Source organism: Peromyscus californicus, unplaced genomic scaffold, assembly GCF_007827085.1.
Source record: "Peromyscus californicus insignis strain IS unplaced genomic scaffold, ASM782708v3 Scaffold_13__1_contigs__length_99412109, whole genome shotgun sequence".
NCBI classification, from domain to species: Eukaryota; Metazoa; Chordata; class Mammalia; order Rodentia; family Cricetidae; genus Peromyscus; species Peromyscus californicus.
In genome coordinates, this window is record NW_026294424.1 from 94,342,717 (window position 1) to 94,366,471 (window position 23,755).

Genomic DNA, 23,755 nt, shown 5'->3' on the forward strand with positions numbered 1-23,755 from the left:
ATGTTAATTTATTAACTTCGTATTAATAACAACAATTTGGGGACTAGGGAGATAGCTCCATGATACACTGCTTGTTATGCAGCATGAGGACCAGAGTTTGGATCCCCAGCATTCACATAAAGAGACCATGAGAGTTTGGCAGCCTGCCTGTAATCCCATAGGGCAAGCTGGCTAGCTAGTAGAGTGGAAAAGACGAGCTCAGGATCTAGTGAGAGAACCTGTGTCTCAGAAAATAAAATGAAGGGGGGCTGAAGAGACCTTGTGTCAGCTTGTGGCTCCACCCACACATGTGCACATGCTTACACACAAGTAGAACACACATACACACACACAATGATGATGACGATGATGGTCAGGGTTCTAGAACCAGGAACTAAGAATATTGGTACCACACAAATAGCTCCCTGGAAACCCTGCCTCTTGATGTGGACAGAATCCTCCTCAGCTCTTCACAGATCTTCTCATCTTAGTCTTCGCTCCCAGCCCATCTCTGTTCCTCTCTGCCACCCACCCACGTGCAGAAGCACTCCCTACTAGCAACCCACAGTCACCACACTATCCTAAGATCCAGAGATGGCAACAGAGACCAAGGAACACAGCACCCACCCAACAAAAACTTGACCAGATATCAATACCTTGAATTACCTCAATCATCATAACTCAGAAGCCTCGATACCAGTGCAAAAATACAATCATTAACACCCAAGACATATGCCTTCCCCATAACCCAGGAAGCCTCCACAGTAGACCCTGTAGCAGAAATGCAATATGGCTAAGGCACAAGGCAAGGACAATTATATATAAAATGCCAATTAGAGCTGGGCAGTAGTAGTGCATGCCTTTAATCCCAGCACTTGGGAGGCAGAAACAGGTAGGTCTCTGAGTTCAAGGCCAGCCTGGTCTACACAGTGAGTTCCAGGAGAGACAGGGCTATATGAAGAAATCCTGTCTCAGAGATAACAACAAAAGAATCATGAATTAATAGGTGCAAGAACCTTAATGAAAACAGTTCAAGACATGAAAGCAGAAATAAAATCACTAAAGAAAATCCAAACTGATATTGCCAGTGGTCATGTCAGAGGAGCAACAGGTGGCAATTGAAGTTCAGGTATCAGCCACCAGGGGGCGACTTCCTGGTGGGTGAATCTCAGATAGTCAAGTCCCCAAGACCACAGACTCCAAAATGTCTTTGCTTCTGCTGTGCCTTTCCATGTTTGCTGCTGCCATCTTTCTCTGGTATCTGGCATGGTGGGAATGGGTGTGGGGAGATCCCCACTGCCTGTACTGTAGTGTGTTTATCTCATGGAAACACCCCGTTATACTGGGCATTTTTGCCTGTGGATTATTATGAAGATGATTTCTTCCTAAGCTGTACTGTCTAATTGATGATGATGATGATGATGATGATGATGTTGGTGGTGGTGGTGGTGATGATGATAATGTTAGTTTAAATAGAGTTTTGATGATAAAAAATAAAACAAGGAAGTGTCACACAGCTAGAACTCATGAGTTTCTATTGAGGAGCAGCATAGACTGTGGCTTAGGTTAATGATTAAGAAAAACAGCTGAGTCCCAGTAGCCCAGCTAGTTTAAGTTCTTCTAATCTTAATGTTGGGAGATGTGTTCACAGGTTTCAAAGTGCATCATAGCTGAAACAAAGCTTTGAAAATAACTTAGACTAAGATGTTTTCATCAAATAGCTTTGAGGTGAAAAACCCAAGACAATCTAAAGTTTTAGAAAGGCACATAGTTGAGTGAGGAACTCTTTAAGGTCAGGGAACAAGAACAAAGTAGACCAATTATCATTAGCTGATGTACCTTTGTTGCTAGGATTGGTTGATGATCAAAGGTGATGATTAATTCCTTGTACCCATTCCTGTCCTCAATCTCCTGAGATAAAAAACTATTGATGAGTGGGTATGTACCCTAAAGATTTAAAGTAGAATTGACTGATTCTTTTTCATATATAAAAGTTTAGGCTTGTAATTCCTCTAAGATTCCTTATAAGATTACCTTTCAAGATAATAAAGTAATTGGCCCTTTCTTTGTAACTGCAAAATGCAGCCTGTCGGTAAAAGACCTGACTGAAAAGAATATCTTGCTTGCCCACACGGTTAATCTATAACAAGTTGCTTGGGTATGAATATACGTGGGTTCTTGGGATAATTTGTTTTTCACCTATAATACGTAAAATGTTTAATCATGTAAGAGATATAGAAAACATGCTGTCTTTGTACTTGTATTCATTGTAATCATCCACTTGAAAAACAGAATGTAATCACATTGCAATTTTTTTTAAAGATTCATTTATTTATTATGTACACAGTGTTCTAGCTGCATGTACCCCTGCCTGCCAGAAGAGGGCACTCGATCTCATTACAGATGGTTGTGAGCCACCATGTGGTTGCTGGGAACTGAACTCAGCAGCTCTGGAAGAACAGCCAGTGCTCTTAACCTCTGAGCCATCTCTCCAGCCCCACATTGTAATTTTTATACTGCCTGAAAGACTGTGGTGAGGGTACAAAGCTTTAAGGGAAAGACTAAAGAGAGCTTTAAAATGGGCTACAAGGAAAACATCAAGAGTGAGAGAGTTGAAGGAACTAGAAGGAAAGCATCAAGAGTGAGAGGAGGAAATCACCAGGAAAATGAAGAATAGAGAATGAAAACGAAGAATAAAGAAGAGGTCTGAAGGAAACCATCAACTGAGTGTGTGACTTTTTCCTGAACCCCCTTAGATAAAAAGGTTAGTATCCACTGGCACGTGGATTCCCTTTGAGCCCTGTGCTGCTGGAGGCTGGCTCCCCAGGCAGCAAAATGAAATAAACTTGGAAATTAAAAATTTAGGAAGTAAAAAACCCCAAAACAAACCTTAGAGGTATGTTGTAGGAACCCGTTCTGTTCAAACAATGACCTTTGGGCTATCTGGCCCAATGGGCGTGACCCTTTCTGGGTACATGACCGGTTAAAACTGAGGAGGGGGGAGTGCGCACTCTCTCGTGGGTGGTTGAGACAGTCAAATATCATGAAGCAGCTTGCCTGGGTCCCCTTCCCGCCCGGGGCAGAAGGACAGGACAGCGGCAGCTGGACCGCCAGGATCCGCCAGGATCTGCCGTCCTCCTTGGATTAGTGAGTCTGCTTCTCCACTGCACTCCTTAATTAATTGATATGGCACCTCACACGGCACAGGGAGTTCCTAGAAACAATGTTTCTTCTAGGAATGACCCAAACAGAAGGCTCCAGCCTTCTGGATTACCCAGACGATGTGGTAAAAGAGGATATTGGACCAATGAATGCAGGTCAACAAGAGACAAACAAGGCAACCCTTCACCATCTGGAAATGCCTTGGGGGCCTCTCACAGGACCCCAAGATGAATGTGGTCCAGCCACTCCCAGTCACTATGGAGGAAACTCCTCCCCAGAACAATTAGAGGATCCAGCGCTTATTGTAAAAAAAAAACTCCTATTGCTTTTGATGATACAATAGCTTTGGAAGATGATTCAAAAATTCCAGGAAGAACCATAAAACGAATATTTTGGCAGACTTCTATAAATGACCAAAGATCAAAGCTATGGTGATATTTTATTTGTGCTGAAATGTGATTTTATTTGTATGTTAATAGATAAAGTTACCTGAGGGTCAGAGCTAATAGCAAGCCATTTAGCAGAAATCTGGCAGTGGTAGCACATGCCCTTAATCCCGATCACATGGCAGGTAGATCTCTGTGTGTTCAAGGATACAGCCAGCGCTGGGCGGTGGTGGCGCACGCCTGTAGATGCATCCAACCTTCTTATTAAATAAGAAACACAGAACCAATGCAAAGAAGAAAGCCAAGAGGTCAGAGCTAAGAGCTAAAACCTTACCCTTCCTCCTGCGGTGGTCCTACCTCTCCGAACCAGAGCTACCCCTGTGTTAAAGTCTTTATATAGAGTTCCTGTCCTGCCTTCTCATTGGTTGTAAACCCAACCACATGACCGCCTCCTCACAGCCTGTCTGTATAGGCCTCCAGGTTTTCCATGATTGGTATTAAGATTAAAGGCATGTGTATCCAATAATGGCTGTATCCCTGAACACACAGAGACTTACCCAGCTCTGCCTACCAAGTGCTGGAATTACAAGCGTACGCTACCACTGCCCTGCTTTCCTATGGCTTGCTAATAGCTCTGACCCCCGGGCAACTTTATTTATTAACATACAAATAACATTTTAATACAAATAAAATATCACCATACACGCCTTTAATCCCAGCACTCGGGAGGCAGAGCCAGGCGGATCTCTGTGAGTTCGAGGCCAGCCTGGTCTCCAAAGCGAGTTCCAGGAAAGGCGCAAAGCTACACAGAGAAACCCTGTCTCGAAAAACCAAAAAAAAAAAAAGAATACAGCCAGCATGGAGACACAGGCCTTTAATCTCAATACCAACCATAGAGACCTGGAGGTCTGTATAAACAGGCAGTGACAAGGCGGTCATATGGTTGGGTTTACAACCAATGAGAAGGCAGAACAGAAAGTCAATAAAAAGACAGACACACAGGAAGTAGGTCTCTTTCTGAGGGGAAGGACGACAGCAACAGCGAGGGTAAGAAGACGGTCTTGATCTTAGTTCTTGGCTGCTGCTCTGACCTCTTGAGCTTTTAACTCTGCATTTGTTTCTTATTTAATAAAACTGTTCAGAATTACATCTACACAAAGCCAAGGGTATACTTTAGTCTTTAAGTTCTATAGGTTATTAAGAATTACAGGTTAATAGTCACCCATGCTTGTCAAACTTATAGCTATGTTAGTTAGGATTTCTAGAGAACAGAGATACATTTTAGATGGATAGGTAATATTCAAACACTTCAAAGACTCAGATAATATGGCATTTAAGTGTTTTAATAACTTAGAATTCTGTTGACATGAGACCCGATTGCTCCTGGCAGCACCGATCTACTCCTGAGAGGATGATGGGCATCGGAGACACTCCATATGGAGTTTGTCTTCTTCTTGGCAAAAATGGCCTGCTGGGCATAGAACATCCCTCGCTTTGACTGCTGACAGTAAGTACACTGTCCAATCCAGACATACAGGACACCAGGAAAAGTGACTGCTGAGCCTTGCCAAGACAGGGTAGGACAGTCTTTCAAATTTTCCTGCTTCTGAAAACAGTCTGTCAGATATTCTAGGCCTGTAGCCAAGAGTGGATGACCCAACATTGCAGAGGAACCTTGGGTAACTGTCCAGGCTGCCAGCTGTCCCTGTCAATTCACTGCATGTTTCGGAAGTTGTTTGCTTGCACTTCCTACTTACTCAGGTAATATTTCCCTTCTCATGTGTTTGATGGGATTGAAGACTAGATGATTACAGTTAAAATACTCTCATATCTTAGCTAAGAGCATTTCAGGTACAAGATTTAGATTCTTCAGGATTAGGACAGCTATTGGAGTAATCTCCGTAATCTGCCAGTTACCCTTGGTCTGGACATTTAGTATGTGTTTCTTGATGTTGTTAAAACTGAGGAGGGGGCCGGGTGGTGGTGGCGCACGCCTTTAATCCCAGCACTCGGGAGGCAGAGGCCGGCGGATCTCAGTGAGTTCGAGGCCAGCCTGGGCTACCAAGTGAGTTCCAGGAAAGGCGCAAAGCTACACAGAGAAACCCTGTCTCGAAAAACCAAAAAAAAAAAAAAAAAAAAAAAAAAAAACTGAGGAGGGGGCATGATCGCTCTCTCTTGGGTGATTGAGACCTAGTCAAGAGGCATGAAGCAGCTTATGATTGGTCCCCTTCCTGCCTGGGGCTGAAGGACAGTGGCAGCTGCATGGGCAGAATCAGCGGCTGCAATTTCTTCTTTGTTCTGTATTAGTGAATCTGTTTCGCCAATGCACTCCTTAATAAATTTATACACACATACACACCACACACACACACCCTACCTCTGTGGGCTTGTGCCTCAGAGTTTGTAAGCCTCACTGACAGCACACAAGAGATTAAAAAAGAGAATCTCGGGTGTTTAAGACAAAATAGTAGAAACAGATATCTCAGTCAAAGAAAATGTTAAATCTAAAAATATCCAGGTACAAAACATCCAGGAAGTCTGGGACACTATGAAAATCTACAAATAATAGGACTAAAGGAAACCCAGATGAGAGGCACAAAAAATATTTTTAACAAAATCATAGAAGAAAATCTCCCAACCTTAAGGAGGAGATGCCTTTTTAAGGTACAAGAAGCAAACAGAGCAAACAGACAGAACAAGGAAAGAAATTCCTCATGAAACATAATAATCAAAACACTAAACATAGAAAAGAAGATGGGATATTAAAAGCTGTGACCAAGTAACATATAAAGGCAGGCCCATCAGAATAACACCCGACTTCTTGATGGAGACTCTGAAAACCAGAAAGACCTGGATAGATGTTCTACAAACTCTGAGAGAACAGGAATGCCAGCCCAGATTACTATACACCCAGCAAAACTATCAATCACAATAGATGGAGGAATAAACAAAAATTCTATAATAAAACCAAATCTAAGCAGTATCTATCAATTTGGATCTACAAAAGGCACTAGAAGGAAAACTTCAACCTGAGGAGGTTAACAACACCCAAGAAAAATAATTCCAGACCAGTAAATCAAAAGAGGAGGAGACCCTATACCACCACAACAAAATAACAGGAATCAATAAACACTGCTTATTGATAACTCTTAATATTAATGGTCTCAATTCCCCAACAAAAAGAGAGACTAAAAATTGGATTAGAAAACAGGATCCATCTTTCTGGAGCATCCAAGAAACACACCTTAACATCAAGGATAGACATTATATCAGGACAAAAGGATGGAAAAAGATATTCCAAGCAAGTGGACACAGTAACCAAGCTGGTGTATCCATTTTAATATCTGACAAAATAGACTTCAAACCAAAACTAATTGGAAGAGATAGGAAAGGACACTGCATATTCATCAAAGGAAAAATCCACCAATGTAACACTAAAATTCTAAACATTTATACACCAAACACAAGAAAGGTTACCAAGTTCATAAAAAAAATACTACTACAGTTAAAACTATATATTGACCATGACACACTGATAGTGGGAGAATTCACCACCCTCCTTTCACCAACAGACAGGTCATCCAGACAAAAACTAAACACAGAAACACTGGAGCTAACAGACTCTAACAGATATCTTCAGAACATTTCACCCAAACACAAAAGAACATAGCTTCTTCTTGGCATCTCATGGAACATTCTCCAAAACTGACTAGATACTCAGATACAAGAAATAGAACTAACCCTCTGCATCCTATCAGACCATCACAGAGTAAAGCTGGATATCAACAACAAAAACAACAGAAAGATTACAAACTCGTGGACACTGAACAAATCACTACTGAGTGAAAAATGGGTCAAGACAGAAATAAAAAAAAAGTTTTAGAATGAAAATGAAAACACAATATACCCAAGTCTATAAAACACAATGAAGGCTGTTCTAAGAGGCAAGTTCATAGCACTAAGAACCTACATCAAAATATTGGAGAGATCTCATGTTAGCAACTCAATGTCACACCTGAAAGTTCTAAAACAAAAATAAGAAATAACACTCAAAATGAATAGATGGCAAGAAATAATAAAACCCAGGGCTGAAATCAATAAAATAGAAATAAAGAAAAGGATTAATGAAATAAGAGTTGGTTCTTTGAATAATCATTAAGATTAATAAACCCTTGGACAAATTACCTAGATGAAGAGAAAAGATCCACACTAATAAAATCAAAGACAAAAAGATAACAACAGACATCAAGGAAATCCAGAGACTCAAAAGGACATACTTTAAAAATCTGAGCCGGGCGGTGGTGGCGCACGCCTTTAATCCCAGCACTCGGGAGGCAGAGCCAGGCGGATCTCTGTGAGTTCGAGGCCAGCCTGGGCTACCAAGTGAGTTCCAGGAGAGGCGCAAAGCTACACAGAGAGACCCTGTCTCGAAAAACCAAAAAAAAAAAAAAAAAAAAAAAAAAAAAAAAAAAAAAAATCTGTACTCCACTAAACTGGAAAAACCTAAAAGAAATGAATAAATTTCTTGATAAATACCACCTACCAAAGTTAAATCAAGAGCAGATAAGCAATTTAAAGGACCTGTAGCCAGGTGGTGGTGGCATAAACCTTTAATCTCAACATTTGGGAGGCAGGTGGATCTCTGTGAGTTCAAGGCCAGCCTGGATCATGCAGAGAAACCCTGTCTGGAAAAACAAACAACGTACGAACAAAGACCCATAACCCTAGTGAAACAGAAACAGTCATTGAATCTCCCAACCAAAAAGAAAGTCCAGGAGTAGATGGACTTAATGCAGAATCCTATCAGATTTTCAAAGAAGAATTAATGACAGCATTCCTCAAAATACTCCACAAAATAAAAACAGAAGGAATATTGCCTAATTCTTTTTATGAAGCCACAGTTACTCAGATACCTACACCACATAAAAACCCAGCAAAGAAAGAGAATTACAGAAGAATTTCCCTTATGAACATAGACACAAAAAATCCTCAATAAAATACTTGCAAATGAATCCAAAAACACATCAATAAGATCATCCACTATGATCAAGTAGGCTTCATCCCAGAAATGCAAGCATGGTTCAACATGTGTAAACTGATCAATTTAACCCACCACATAAACATGCTGAAAAACAAAACCACATGATCATTTCATAACATGCAGAAAAGGCCTTTAACAAAATCCAATGCCCCTTCATGATAAAAGTCATGGAGAGACTAGAGATACAAGGGACACACCTCAACACAATAAAGTTGACTTACAGCAAGCCCACAGTCAACCCAAAGAGAGACAATCAAAACATTTTCACTAAAGTCACAAATGAGGCAAGAATGTCCACTCTCTCCAAATTTATTCAATACAGCATTTCAAATCTCAGCTAGAGAAATAAGACAACTGAAGGAGATTTTAAAAAAAGGGATACGCCGGGCGGTGGCACATGCCTTTAATCCCAGCACTTGGGAGGCAGAGCCAGGCGGATCTCTGTGAGTTCGAGGCCAGCCTGGACTACCAAGTGAGTTCCAGGAAAGGCGCAAAGCTACACAGAGAAACCCTGTCTCGAAAAACCAAAAAAAAAAAAAAAAAAAAAATAAGGGATACAAATAGGAAAATAAAGATACTTTATCTTTATTTTCAGATGACATGAACTTATACATAAAGGACCCTAAAAACTACACAGGAAATCTTCTACATCTGATAATCACTTTCAGCAAAGTACAGGACACAAAATTAATACACAAAATCAATAATTTTCCTATAAATGACAAATGGACTGAGAAAGAAATCAGGGAAACAATACCTTTCACAATAGCCAAAAAAGAAAATAACTTGGGGTAATTCTTACCAAGAAAATGAAAGATCTGTAAAATACATACATTGAAAAAAGACACTGAAGAAGATATCAGAAGACTGAAAGATCTCCCATGCTCCTAGATTAGTAGTAGGATTGATACAGTGTAAAAGGCCATCCTACCAAAAGCAATCTACAGATTCAATAAAATCCCACCAAAATTCCAACACAATTCTTCACAGAATTTTTTTTATTTTAAATTAATTTATTAATTTCCATCTGAGTGAGATTTTCTTCCCCTTTTATTAAACATAGATTCTTTTCTCATACATTATAATCTAAATACAGCCTCCCTCTCTGCACTCTTTCCAGTTGCCCCCACTTCCTCACCCCTCCAGATCCACTCCCCTTCTGTCTCTCATTAGAAAAGAATAGGCTTCCAAGAGACAGCAACAAAACATGACAAAATAAATATAATAAGATAAAACAAAAACTATCATATCAAAGTTGGACAAGACAGACTGACATAGGGTTTCTATTGCTGTGAAGAGATACCATATCCACGGTATGTTATAAAGAAAATATTTAATTTGGGTGGTTTACAGTATCACAGGTTTATTAGTCCACTATCATCATGGTGGGACATGGTGGCATACAGGCAGACATGGTGATGGAGAAGGAGCTGAGAGTTCTACATCTTGATCCGTAAGCAACAGGAAATGAACTATGTCACTGGGCGTAGCTTGAGCATAGGAGACCTCAAAGCCCACGCCCACAGTGACATACCTATTCAACAAAGTCACACCTCCTAATAGTGCTACTCCCTATGGGGGCCATTTTCCTTCAAACCACCACACAGGTTAACAGAAAAATAAAAGAGCCCAAGAGAAGGCTCTAGAATCAGAAACCCTGCCCGTTCACACACACAGAACACTCATATTTCGGTACTAAACTGAAAGCTATAGTACATACACAGGGGACCTGGTGCAAACCCACTCAGGCCCTGTTCCTGCTGCTTCAGTCTCTGTGAGTTCACATGAGCCTTACTCAGTTGATTTAGAGGACCTTGTTCTTCTGGTGTCCTCCATCCCCTCTCTTCCTCACTCTTCTTGCCTCCTCTTCAACTAGGGTCCCTGAGCTCTGAAGGGAGGGGATTTGATGAAGCCATGTCATTTAGAGCTGTCTTCACAGAAATTAAAAGGACAATTTTCAGCTTAATATGGACAGGCGCGCACACACACACACACACACCTCAAAACCCCCAGGATAGCTAAAACAATCTTGAATAATAAAAGAGCTGCTGGAGGTTAACACCATCACCAATCTCAAGTTGTAGTACAGAACTGCAGTCATAAAAACAGCGTAATATTGGAGTAAAAACAGACACGTTGATAAATGAAATTAAAGAATCAGATATGAGTGTACATACCTATGGATACCTGACTTCTGACAAAGAAGTCAGAAATACACACTGGAAAACAGAGCATATTCAACAAATGGTGCTGGTGAAACTGGATAGCTTCATGTAGGAGGATGTAAATGGATCCATACCATTACCCTGCACAAAACTAAACTCCCAATGGATCAAGGGCCTCAATATAAGACCAGATACCTTGAATCTGACAGAAAAGAAAAATGGGACTAGTCTTGAAGTCACTTGCACAGGAAAAGATTTTCTGAACAGAACACTGCTGTGGGATGGTCTGTATGTCAAGTGTGTTGCTGATTGGTCAATAAATAAATCACTGATTGGCCAGTGGCCAGGCAGGAAGTATAGGCGGGAAAAAGAGGAGAATAAAGCTGGGAAGTGGAAGGCTGAGTCAGACAGACACTGCCAGCGGTTGTGATGACAAACAGCATGTGAAGATACCGGTAAGCCACAAGCCACGTGGCAAGGTATAGATTAATAGAAATGGATTAATTTAAGCTGTAAGAACAGTTAGCAAGAAGCCTGGTATGGCCATACAGTTTGTAAGCAATATAAGTCTCTGTGTTTACTTGGTTGGGTCTGAGCAGCTGTGGGACTGGCAGGTGAGAGAGATTTGTCCTGACTGTGAGCCAGGCAGGAAAACTCTAGCTACAGAACACCATTAGCACAGATACTAAAGACCAATAATTAACAAATGGGACCTCATCAAACTGAAAAGCAAGCTTCTATTTGAGCAAAGAGGCTGGCCATAGAATGGGAAAAGATCTTTGCCCATTACACATATGACAAAGGGTTAGTATCTAAAATTTATAAAGGACTAAAAAACTGGACAACAAGAAAACAAATACCCCAATTTAAAAATAGGGTACAGAACTAAGCAGGGAGTTCTCAAAGGTGAAACACAAACGGCTGGGAAGCACTTAAATACTCAACACCCTTAGTCATCAGGGAATGCAAACCAAAACTACTTTGAGATTTCATCGTACACCAGTCAGAATGGCCAAGATCAATACAACAATTGATAGTTTATGCTGGCAAGGATGTGGGGGGAGGAGGGAACACTCATCCATTGCTGGTGGGAGCGCACACTTGTACAGCCACTATGGAAATCAGTGTGGTGGTTCCTCAGGAACCTGGGAGGATATGTAGCTTGGATCCGACTCTGTAATTCTCGGGCGTGTACCCAAAGAACTCTACATCCTACTACAGAGATACCCGCTCCACCATGGTCACTGTTGCCTATCCACAATAGTTAGAAACTGGAAACAACTGAGATATCCATTAACTGATGAATGAATAATGTCAACGTGGTACATCTGCACAACAGAATATTGAAAAGCTGTTAAAAAAGTGAAATTATAGCCGGGCGGTGGTGGCACACGCCTTTAATCCCAGCACTCGGGAGGCAGAGGCCGGCGGATCTCTGTGAGTTCGAGGCCAGCCTGGTCTCCAAAGCGAGTTCCAGGAAAGGCGCAAAGCTACACAGAGAAACCCTGTCTCGAAAAAACCAAAAAAAAAAAAAAAAAAAGTGAAATTATGAAATTTGCAGGTAAATGGAAAGATCTAGGGGAAAAAAAAACATCCTGAGGTAACCCAAAAGACAAACACTGCATGTTTTCTCTTCTAGGTGGATGGTATCTTTTAAGCCTTTGATGTGCATGCTACAATCCATACAACCACAGAGCTGAGGTACCTGGTAAGGGACTCCAGATGAGATGATCTCCCTAAGAAGGGGAAATAGAATAGACAGTGATAGAGAAACAGGGTAGGTGGGAGAACTGGAGTAGGCTGATTAAATGGAGAGAGGGATGGATGAGAGGAATAAGAGGAGAACTATGGAGAGGGACAACTAACACTAAGGGACATTTACTGGGTCATATGAAAACTCACTACTGTAGAAGCTTCCTAAATATATATACATGTATGAAAGAAATCTAAATGGAGTCACCAAATAACTGTAGAGACAATGTTCCAACTAGACATCTTTCACAACCAAGTGAAACCTCCAGTGTCAGGAACTGGTTATATCTAGTTGCGTTGTTGGCCCAAGGGGCCTATAGGAACTCCCAAACATCTCGGGCTACTGCCCAAGCAATTGCTTGTTCTCCACAAACTGAGGGTAAGGTCCTATTGTTAAAGAGAACACTAACCTATCTCACTGAACATGGGGAAGTTGAGCTGGTACCTAACCAGAGGCTTCAGTCCCACTGACTAGTGTTCATGGTACTGGAAGGTACTCTGCAAGCTACCAAAGGAGAAAGGTGACCATCAATCAACTCAGCTACAAGCCTTGTGATCTACAACAGTGACCTGCCCGTAAGATATGCTAGTGAAATATTGGCACAAACACTGTGGGAGTAACCAACCAGTCTTTGATTGGAATTAAGGCCAACTCCATGAGATGGAACCCATGATAGCTCTTCTCAGGTGGCCAAGAACCCGAAACTGAGTAGGTCACCGGTCTAGGGGAAAACCAAATACCGCTGTTCTGCTAAAGGAATATAGCAATAAAATGACTCCTAGTGACATTCTACTACACCCAAGACCAGGGCCTCACTCAGCCATCAAGACTCTTCTCTCCTGCAGATGGGAACTAACACAGAGACCCACAACTGGACTAAGAGACTTTGGAACACTCAGTCCTAAATGAGATGTCTTCATCAAACCCTTCCCCAGGGCTCAGGGAGCTATGTGGACGAGGAGGAGGAAAGATTGTAAGAGTCCAAGGGGATGGACTTACAATGATACTAAGGAGACAGTGTCTTCCAGACACAACAGGACAGACACACACGAACTCATGAGGAGACTGTGGCAGCATGCACAGGGTATGTACAGAGTCAAGCCAGATGGGGTCCCAGTGCTGAGAGGGGGAAGCGGACATGGGCTCCCACCCCATGAAGAAACCCCTACTCAGAGGAATTAAATAACCAAATGCCTATTGGAATAAACCAGGCTGCTCGAGGTGATAGAACAGCTAAGACAGAGAGAATAGAAAATTTAGGAAAAGCCATAAAGCAATTTTTTGGGCAAACTTCTATAAATGAACAAAAACCAAAATTAACAATAAGAATAAATAGTGTTTTGTTGTCTGGTCTGGTAGACACAGGTGTAGACATGACAATAATTGCACCAGAATTTTGGCATCCAAATTGGCCTCTTCAGGAGGTAAATGTTCAGCTGTTAGGGACTGGGACATTATCTCAAGTGAAATAGAGTACAAGATGGCTCGAATGTATAGGTCCAGAAGGACAGAGAGAAAAATTAAAACCATATGTGGCTAACATAGCTATGAACCTGTGGGGTCGAGACCTGTTGCAACAATGGAATACTCAGATTAACATCCCTCCAACCTCAGAAACAATCATAAACTAGCACATGTTTCTGAGAGAAATATTAGAAGGTATTATTCTAATGGGTGGTCACCCGCCATCCAGATTGTACAAGAACAGGGTACAACAACTGATGATCTTCCAAAGACACCAACAGCTCTACCTTTAAAATGGTTAACAGACAAGCCTGTATGGGTTCAGCAATGGTCTTTAACAACAGAGAAACTCCAGGCTTTAGAAGAGCTGGTACAAGAGCAGTTAAATGCTCAGCATACTGAAGAATCAACCAGCCCTTGGAATTCTCCTGTACTTGTTATTAAAAAGAAATCTGGTAAATGGAGAATGGTAACAGAACTAAGAGCAATCAGCAAAGTAATTGGGCTCTCTACAATCCAGAATTCCTTTGCCTACTCGGTTACCTAAAGGATGGCCTCTTACAGTTATTAATTTAAAAGACTGTTTCTTTTCAATACCCTTACAAGAAAAAGACAGAGAAAGATTTGCCTTCACGGTGCCTACATATAATAATTCTCAACCGGTTAAGAGACATCAATGGAGGGTTCTCCCACAGGGAATGTTGAATAGCCCAACTCTGTGCCAATATTTTGTACAACAGCCATTGGAAGTGATACATAAAAAATTTCCTAAATCTATAATTTATCATTATATGGATGATATTTTACTAGCTGACTCAAATGTATATACTTTAGAAAGAATGTTTGAAGAAGTAAAGAAATTTTGCCTTGTTGGGGATTACAAATTGCTCCTGAAAAGATACAAAGAGATGGAGAAGCTATCGTTACTCGATAACCACTTACAAACGAAAAACTGTTTTTCTCCCAAGGAGTCTCACTGGGCATATTAACCACACTTAAGGGCTGGCCCATGCCCAGCAGTTGATGGCCGACACAGACCGATCTCAGTGGTGGTGTTGTGGACTCTTTGTCTTGGGTCGCTTTGTTTGGGCATTTCTGTCTTCCTAGTCTTTGCTTGTGTGTTATGGCTTCTGATTTTGTGTGTGTCTGTGGCACCTCCCTCCTTGGGTTGTTTGTATTTTTGTTTGCCTGTTCACTTTCTAGAGAGAGAGAAAGAGAAAGGGTGTGGAGTCGGGTGGGTGGGGAGTGGGGAGGATCTGGTAGAGGGAAAGTGTGATCAGAATATATTACATGAACAAAGTTTCAATTAAAAAACAACAGTGAATTAGTGCAACAACGTGCCCATTTCCAGGCACTGAGCAGCAGCACAGGCCTGTAATCCGACTCTCAGGAAATTCGAGGCAGAAAGAGCATGATTTCAAGGCTGACTTGGGCTACACAGGAGACACTGATTCACAGAGAACTGAGATTAAAGTCACACCTGACATTTTTATGTGAGTACAGAAACTCCCGTTTTCTATACCACACCGAAGAAGCTGGGGAAAGAAAAGGCCGTCTCACCTTCAGCGTGACATCGCAGAGTTCCCCATTCTCATAGAACCGAAGGAGAGAACTATGGAAGTCTTTCCATGCTTCGTTGGCTTCAAAGATGAAGGAGTCCTCGCCATCACACTCGCTGACAGAAGACCTGCTCCTCGCTGGCTGGTGCGGGGGCTGCCGCCGCCCCTTTGTCACGTGGCTCCTAGCTTGTTTCCCATTGGTGGACTCCGAAGCCATTTGCAACACTCTTTCTATGGAGCTCCCTTCTGAAACATCCCATTTACTCTTCTTTTAAGGGTGAGAAGACAGAAGACAGACGCAGCCACTAAACGTTAGACATCTTTCAAAATTCCTTCAATTGCCATTATACAGTTTGCTGAAATATTAAAAAAAAACACGCAAAGATAAACTAAAAGGTATTATGATTATAATTCATCAATATGATACATGTAACCGGATTGGTCATACTGGAAACCCTGCAGCGTCACACTAAATGTCACATGACTCACTTCATCTAACTACATGGCGAAAGAACAGCTTTAAAATTCAACACAAAAACCAAGGACATAAGAATGGAATGTACTGGCTTCAAAACCAGAAGCTGTGAATTAAACAGTTTATGCTTAGAAACTTTGAGGACTCAAAGAAAAATCAAAGGTTTTTTTTTTTATAGAATTAGGTTCTTCATAGATTCTACGTTAGACTGATTCCACCACTGAGACCCTGCTTAAGCTTTAGTTATCTCTTTTGGGAATGGGTGAGTGCATCACTTACAGGAATATTTCAAGAGTTAAAGATATACAACCAGAAACACAAACAGCTAACTATAGTGTACAGACCTCATTGTATCTGCATTTCCATATAGAATTTATTACTTACATACAAAATCACACTTACTTCACTAATAAGCATATTTGATGAATATTCATATCATTAATAGATATATGCTACAATTCTGCCCACCTGATCAAGACAAAGGGTTTTAAGTTAAACCATCTGCTATCACTTACTGGCTGTGATCTTTTTGAAAGTTTTCCTAACCCTCGGGTTCTCTACCCATAAACAGGGCTGTCCCGAGGGTCGCAGAAGTGCACTAGACTTCAGGGGCACTTACAAAACTGTAAACTATGCTGCAGATGTTTGTGTTAGGATGGAAGCTTGCAATAGCATGCAGCTTTTGAAAACTATAAATGCCTTAACCAGAAAGTCAGGTCTATGGGGTTCTTTTACTGTTAATCTCATCTCTCAGCTTTGTCCAGAAACAAAGTGGGTGATGTAAAATTATGGGCTGTAGTTACTAACATGTCTTAAAGTTTCTGTGGCAGACACAACATGATGGTGATCCCTAACAGGTCACATCTGTCTCTATCTCCTTACCTGTAAGAAGTGTAACCAGCGTCTAAGCTACAGTACGTGGGAAGGTGATGGTGGGCCACACTCTTGACTACATTAGATTGCACACTTCCACATGGTGCACTTCCTTCTAGGACAGAACAAATATGGACTAGAGTCTCCAGGAAGGGAGCCCAGGTCCTCACGTGTGTGCAACAAGCATCTTACCAACCCAACTCCCTATAGCAGCTCTTTTAAGTTCACATCCCTACTTCAAAGCCAGGTGTGGTGGTGCACACCTATAATCCTAGCACTTGGGAGACTCAGGCAGGTGACTTTCCTGAATTCAAGCTACATTGTGAAGCCTGATCACAAGAAACAGAAACCAAATAAGAACCAATACAAAACAAGTAGTACAATCTGTAGCTAGAGTTTTCCTGCCTGGCCCACAGTCAGGACAAATCTCTCTCACCTGCCAGTCCCACAGCCACTCAGACCCAACCAAGCAAACACAGAGACTTATATTGGTTACAAACTGTATGGCCGTGGCAGGCTTCTTGCTAACTGTTCTTACAGCTTAAATTAATCCATTTCCATTAATCTATACCTTGCCACATGGCTCGTGGCTTACCGGCATCTTCACATGCTGTTTGTCATCGTGGCGGCTGGCAGTGTCTCTCTGACTCAGCCTTCCACTTCCCAGCTTTATTCTTCTCCTTGTCCCGCCTATACTTCCTGCCTGGCCACTGGCCAATCAGTGATTTATTTATTGACCAATCAGCAACACATTTGCCATACAGAACATCCCACAGCAACAATCAAACCATTTCTGCAAAGGGTCAACACGCACATGACTTCACTTTGAGGGTCATTTGTACTCTATGACAACTCCTCAACTCTGCCTTTGCAGTGAAAGAATGGCCCCAAATGGGAATACATGAAGGAGTACAGCTGTGTTCCAATGAAAGTCTCCAAAGTATTTGGTGGGTACAATTTGGGTGAGTCATAGTTTGTAGACACTTTGCAAGATAACCATCTTTAAACCCAGTCAACCCTGTTCTAAAAATATTAAGACAAACTTACCAGATACAAATAACTCAAAGGTTCTGAACAGAAACTGGACATTCTAAGGAGCAGGATAAGCTCTTATCTAGTCCTATCTATCCTGCTCAGGATGCAAATCCTGTGCTTGTTTAGTGCATCTAATCTGTAGACATATCCACCCATTAGCACTTAGTAGTAGCTGCTGTGGCATCGCAGTGTGTGTATCCCAGGTAACCATATGCAGTATCCTAATGCTACATCCAGACCCACCATCCTTCATCTCACTGCCACCTACGTACTGTAGTACTGTCATCACAAGAAGAGCATAGTATAGTAAGACATTTTGAGAGAAGGGAAGAGACTGCATTCATGCACTTTTATTATAGTATGCTCATGTAGTTATTGTCTGTCTCATTAAATGCTATTAATTTATTACTGGGCTTAAGTTACAAGTTAAATTTCATGGATGATGATGGTGTATGTGGTATAGAAGTGGGCACATATGTGTTATGGCACACATGTAGAGATCAGAGGACAACTTGATAGAGTCAGTTCTCTCCTTCCAAGTATCTGCATGCACAACTGTCTGTTTGGAGGTGATGCCATCTATAGTCTCAGGTATCTATTGGAAGTCCTGAGACATATTACCCAGGAGCACCACTGTCTGTAACAGTCTCAAATGACAGGACTGCAGAGGTGGGGGTTCTGAAAGAAAGGGAAAGCTGAGAGAGGAGGGGCTGTGGCTTTCAACAGGGAACAGAAGCGATTCAGCTCACTATCAGAACCGTACTGTGTCCTCATTGCAGCAGAGGCCACATGATTCTACACATGATGGCACATACATACACATTAGCTAGTACAAAAGACAGGTGAAATGTAAGTTCTCATTGTACATCCCTAGTCCTGGAGCCACACATGATGTGACCACCGTGGGAAACAGGAAGAGTTCATGGGACTTACTGTCTGTGGCCACTGAAAATGAGTCTACAAGTATCTTAAAGAGTGCCTTTAAAATGAGACAAACATTGCTATATTGGATGAAAAAAAACTATTTAAGTCACAAGACACAAATACACCAAACAGAAATGAGATATAACTAGATTAACAATATTAAAAAAATAAAATGCATGGAAACAGCTAGATTATTAAAAGATATAGACTTCAACACAAAAGGAGAAGGTACAGAGAGAGGACACCAGTAGGGCCCAGTGGCAACATCTAAACCCAGGAGCGGAGGCAGGAGGATTACAAGTTTGAGGACAGCCTTGGCTTCACTGCAAGTTCCAAACCAGCCTGTACTACATAGCAGGACCTGATCTTAATAAAAATAAGGGCTAAAGGTGTAGGCTAGTGGTAGGGCACTTGCCTAGCATGTGTTCAATCCCACAAGAAAAAAAAAAAAAACCAAAGTAACCACCAATCAAATAAGCAAAAATCCTGGATATCAAATGTAAAATAATGAAGCTGGTCCCTTACCTTCTGCTGACAAACAATAACTAAAAATGGAGTTAGGATCTGAACATAACCCCTGAAATGGTAGACTGCTAGGGGATGGGGCATGCTGTAGCTAGTCCTAGCACTTAGAAAAGGAGGGGAGCAGTGAGGAGGAGAAGGAAAAATGTTATGAAATATTATTTTGCTCTTTATTTATTTAATATATATACAGTGTATTGCCTGCCTGCCAGATCTCATTATAGATGGTTGTGAGCCACCATGTGGTTGCTGGGAATTGAACTCCAGGACTTCTGGAAGAGCAGCCAGTGCTCTTAACCTCTGAGCCATCTCTCCAGCCCCGTGGAATATTATTTTAACTGGACAAAGATGTGTTACATTTGTTTACGCTGTGGAATATTACTTTAACTGTGTAAAGGTGTATTACTTTTGTTTATGCTGCATTTGTTTAAGGATGTAAGGATGTGTGATTAATTATGTAAAGATGTGTTGCATCTGTTTCACCTACATGCCCAAGGCACCTGGTTGGTCTAATAAAACGCTACCTGGCCAATAGATAAGCAGGAGAAGGATAGGCAGGGCTGCTGGGCAGAAAAAACAAATAGGAGGAGAAATCTAGGCTCAGGAGGAGGAGGAATGAGAGAAGGACAGGATGAGGGACATGTCTGGGGCAAGAAGTCAGCTGCCGCTGTCAGACAGACAGACAGACAGACAGACGTGAGAAGCAGTGAAAGTAAGACACACAGAAGGAAAGAAAAGTAAAAAGCCCCGAGACAAAAGGTGGATAAAGAGAAACAGGTTAATTTAAGTTAAAAGAGCTAGCCAGAAACATGCCTAAGCTAGGCCGAGCATTCAAAACTGGTAAGTCTCGGTGTCATGATTTGGGAGCTGGTTGGTGGTCCACAGAAAAACACTTCAGAAATGTCAAGTTCCCTCTGGTGCAATAATGGAGAAATAAAAAGGCACAACAAACTGGAAGGAAACAGAACTGTCCACAGTAATGTAACTGGATATGTGCAGTCTCCCGGTTCAAATAACAAATCATACTGAACCAAAGAGTCTAAAGATTTGTGCAAATTGTACTGAAGGGAAGGAAAGGGGGACAGGAACAACACTGGTTGAAAAGAGTCAGGTGGGATATGTAGACAAGGAACTCGGTGTTCTTACTCTTCTGCAGGGTTTACAGGAGGACATGTCTGTGCGTCTTTCACCATGATGGACATGTATCAGAAGACATGCTATCTCTGTCCTCCTGGCCTTGAGGAGGAAGCAATGAGCTTCTGCAGGAGCTGCTGTGTTCTTCCTGCTGGCATCTTACCCTGTGTACAGACAGCCTGTGTGTGATAACAGTGGGCAGAAAGATGCACATTTGCATTTAACAAGAAAGAAGTGCCAGGAGTTTGATCTTTGTAGTATCCTCCTCTTTCTCTTTTTCTCTCTTTTCTCTCTCTCTCTCTCTCTCTCTCTCTCTCTCTCTCTCTCTCTCTCTCTCTCTCTCTCTCAACCTAGTTTAACTGTAGAGACATTGCGGTGGAGGTATTCTAGGTTTAATGGCACACCTGATATTAAAGCTGATAGAAGTCAAAAGGTGGGATAGGAGAGAGAACATGTCACACTTCAATGGCTAAGGTTCTGAGATGAGGCTTGAGATCTGCACATGCCCTTTGTCCCCAGGGAGGTCCCTTTATGTCCTATTGGCAGACGTTTTTGATATAAAACATTTCTAAGGAGCACCTAACAATAGTAAGTTTACAAGGTCATAAAATACAAGGTAACCATGCAAAGATCAACTCTATTTCTATGTACTGGCAATGCATGATGGAAACAGAAATTTGAAAAGTTCGTTGCTTCTAAAAAAGGGAGACTCTCAGGTCTAAGCCCAATGAAATGTACAGAACCCACACACTGAAGTATGTTATTGAAGCAAATAGAAGCAAACCTAAAGAAATGGGAAGTTGCCACAGTTCCTAGGCTGGAAGACTCAATTTAGTAAACACGACTGACTCTGATTTAAATCAGTTCCAATCAAGCCATACAGGAAGTTTTTATAATAGACACTGACAAGCTGAATCTAAATCTTCTAATGGAAAGACTGAGGGGCCAGAAACAAGGTTTGAGGAATTACCATATTCAATGTAAAACTCAGTATTACATGCCTTCAACCACAGTGTCAGGTTACAAAACCCCAAGCATAGGAGAAATAACTCGGGTTTAAATAAATGGGGTAGAATACACAAACTCTTCATGAACAATAATTTCAGGCTGCAGGGGGAGGGGCTCAGTGGGAGAATGATCGCCAACTATGAGCCTACTGTGAGCCTACTGTGAACCTACTGTGAGCAGCCCTTTGGTTCAGTCCACAAAGAGGAAGGGGGTAAGTGTGGAGAGTCTAAATAAATTATGGAGACTTTTCATTCATATGTGCACGAGAGAGAGAGAGAGAGAGAGAGAGAGAGAGAGAGAGAGAGAGAGAGAGAGAGAGAGAGAGAGAGAGAGAATGTGTGTGTGTGTGTAGCATGTATGTATGTGGTGGTCAAAGGGCAAGCCTGGGTGGAGTCCTTAGGTGTCTTCTACCTTTTGTTTGAGATGGAGTCTCTCTCTCACTGCCCTGGAACTTTGCCAGTAGGCTAGGCTAATTGGCCAGTGAGTCCCTGGGACCCACCTACCTTTATCACTGAGCTCACCATCATTGTTGGAATTATGTGTGCATGTCTCCACATCTAGTTTTGAGTGCTGGGAATGTGAGCTTGAGTTCTCATGCTTTTGAGTCAAATGCTTTTACAGACTGAATTAAGCCTTAAGATACTTTACTACTGAGGTGTGGCCTGTGGATAGTGCCACAGTGAGCTCACTCTAAAGAGCACAGCATGAAACAGGAGAATGAGTTCACGGTGGTGAGATATGACACATGCTTCTGCCAGGTGATCACGGTGAACAACAACTGACTCATCTCACGGACTTCTACAACCTTAACTCCACACGCTGCAGTGAGAACGCACTCTGTGTTCCTTGTCTCGGCTTCTCAGAGCCCACAACCTCAGTCTGGCCATGAGAAAAGCATCAGACAAACGCCAACGAGACACTCTACAAGCTATCTGACCAGTACTCATCAAAGTCAGCAGAAACAAGGGAAAGCTGGTTACCATGTCAGCAGGAGACCAAGGAGACACAGATACTGAATTTACCGCAGCATCCTTGGGGTCCTGGAACGGGGAAAAAATGTAAAAAGCAGGACACTGGAATAAAGTGCCAGCGTTTGTGCTGGTTAGTTTTCTTGTCCACTTGACACAAACTACAGTCAGCTGGGAATACGGACCCTCCATTGAGAAACTGCCTCCATCATATCTATATATGGGCATATCTATGGGGGCATTTTCTTAACTGCTAATTGATATGGGAGGGCCCAGCCCATTGTGGGTGATACTACCCCTAGACAGGTGAGCCTGGGCTATATAAGAAAAGTCCCTGAGCAGGCCAGAGGAAGTGTGCAGAAAGCAGCATTCCTCCACGGTTTCTGCTTCACGCTCCTGCCTCAGCTGCCCTAGATGACAGACCACACCTCTAAGATGTGATAAACCCTTTCCTCCCCAGTTTGCTTTTGGTCATGGTGTTACCACAGCAATAAAAAAACAAACTAGGACAACCTCAATTAAAAAGTATATATTAATAAAAGGGTACTGATTAATTGAAACAATCCCATCAAAGAAACATAAGGTATCAGTAGCAGGAGAGACGAGCTAAAGGGTCTGTGGCAGTTCCAATACCTTAATAATGTCATGGTAGTTCTCAAACCAGTGTAAACCAGATGACAAGATGCGAAGTCAGGGCAGAGACATCAACAGCACACGGCCTGAGCAAACGCAGCCAAGTGGATTTCAAAGAAGCACCAGAGCAATTCAACGGGGGGAAAAGAACTTTTCAGTAATAAGAGAACAACAATATAGCCAGATAAACAAGACTAAATCTTGACCTAAAGTTCATCTTAATATGAAGCAGGATGTGTGTGTCATGAAGGAAAACTATTTGGGTGAGGGAGGAAGGGGAGGTGAGGGGGGAGAGGAGAAGTGAGGGGGAGAGGAGAGGGCAGGGGTAGCAAATAAGAACAATATAGTGATGTATAAAAATACAATGAAATCCACTTACCTGTATGCAACAAAGATTATTTTAAAAATTAACAAGTGCTGATAAAGATGAGAAATGCCTGAACCTTTTAAATATTACTGCTGAGAATACAAGACAGTTCAGATAGTCTAGAATATGTTTTGACAATTTTCTTTATAAACATGCAGTATGACCAAACAATCTGACTGCTGGCAATCTACCCTTAAGGAACATTTACATTTGTTTAAGAACTTGCTATAAAATTTGATAGCTGCTCTACCCACAACAGCTAAAACCTAGAAACAAGCTAAATGATCTCGAGATAAGTGGGTAAACT

General features: G+C 41.8%; 1 protein-coding gene across 6 annotated transcripts in view; it reads right to left on the bottom strand.

Annotated features, from left to right (window-relative positions):
- Nucleotides 1-23,755, bottom strand: part of Klhl8 (kelch like family member 8) — a 58,948-nt gene that overhangs the window by 19,791 nt on the left and 15,402 nt on the right. For 5 of the 6 annotated variants that reach the window (XM_052735564.1, XM_052735562.1, XM_052735560.1 and 2 more), the window contains one exon: nucleotides 15,511-15,865. In XM_052735564.1, coding sequence (XP_052591524.1) covers nucleotides 15,511-15,726 — 216 coding nt within the window. In that variant the 5' untranslated portion in view covers nucleotides 15,727-15,865. Of the gene's footprint in view, nucleotides 1-15,510; nucleotides 15,866-20,484; nucleotides 20,615-23,755 lie in introns of those variants that run through there. The other variant, XM_052735563.1, reaches the window with a different exon arrangement.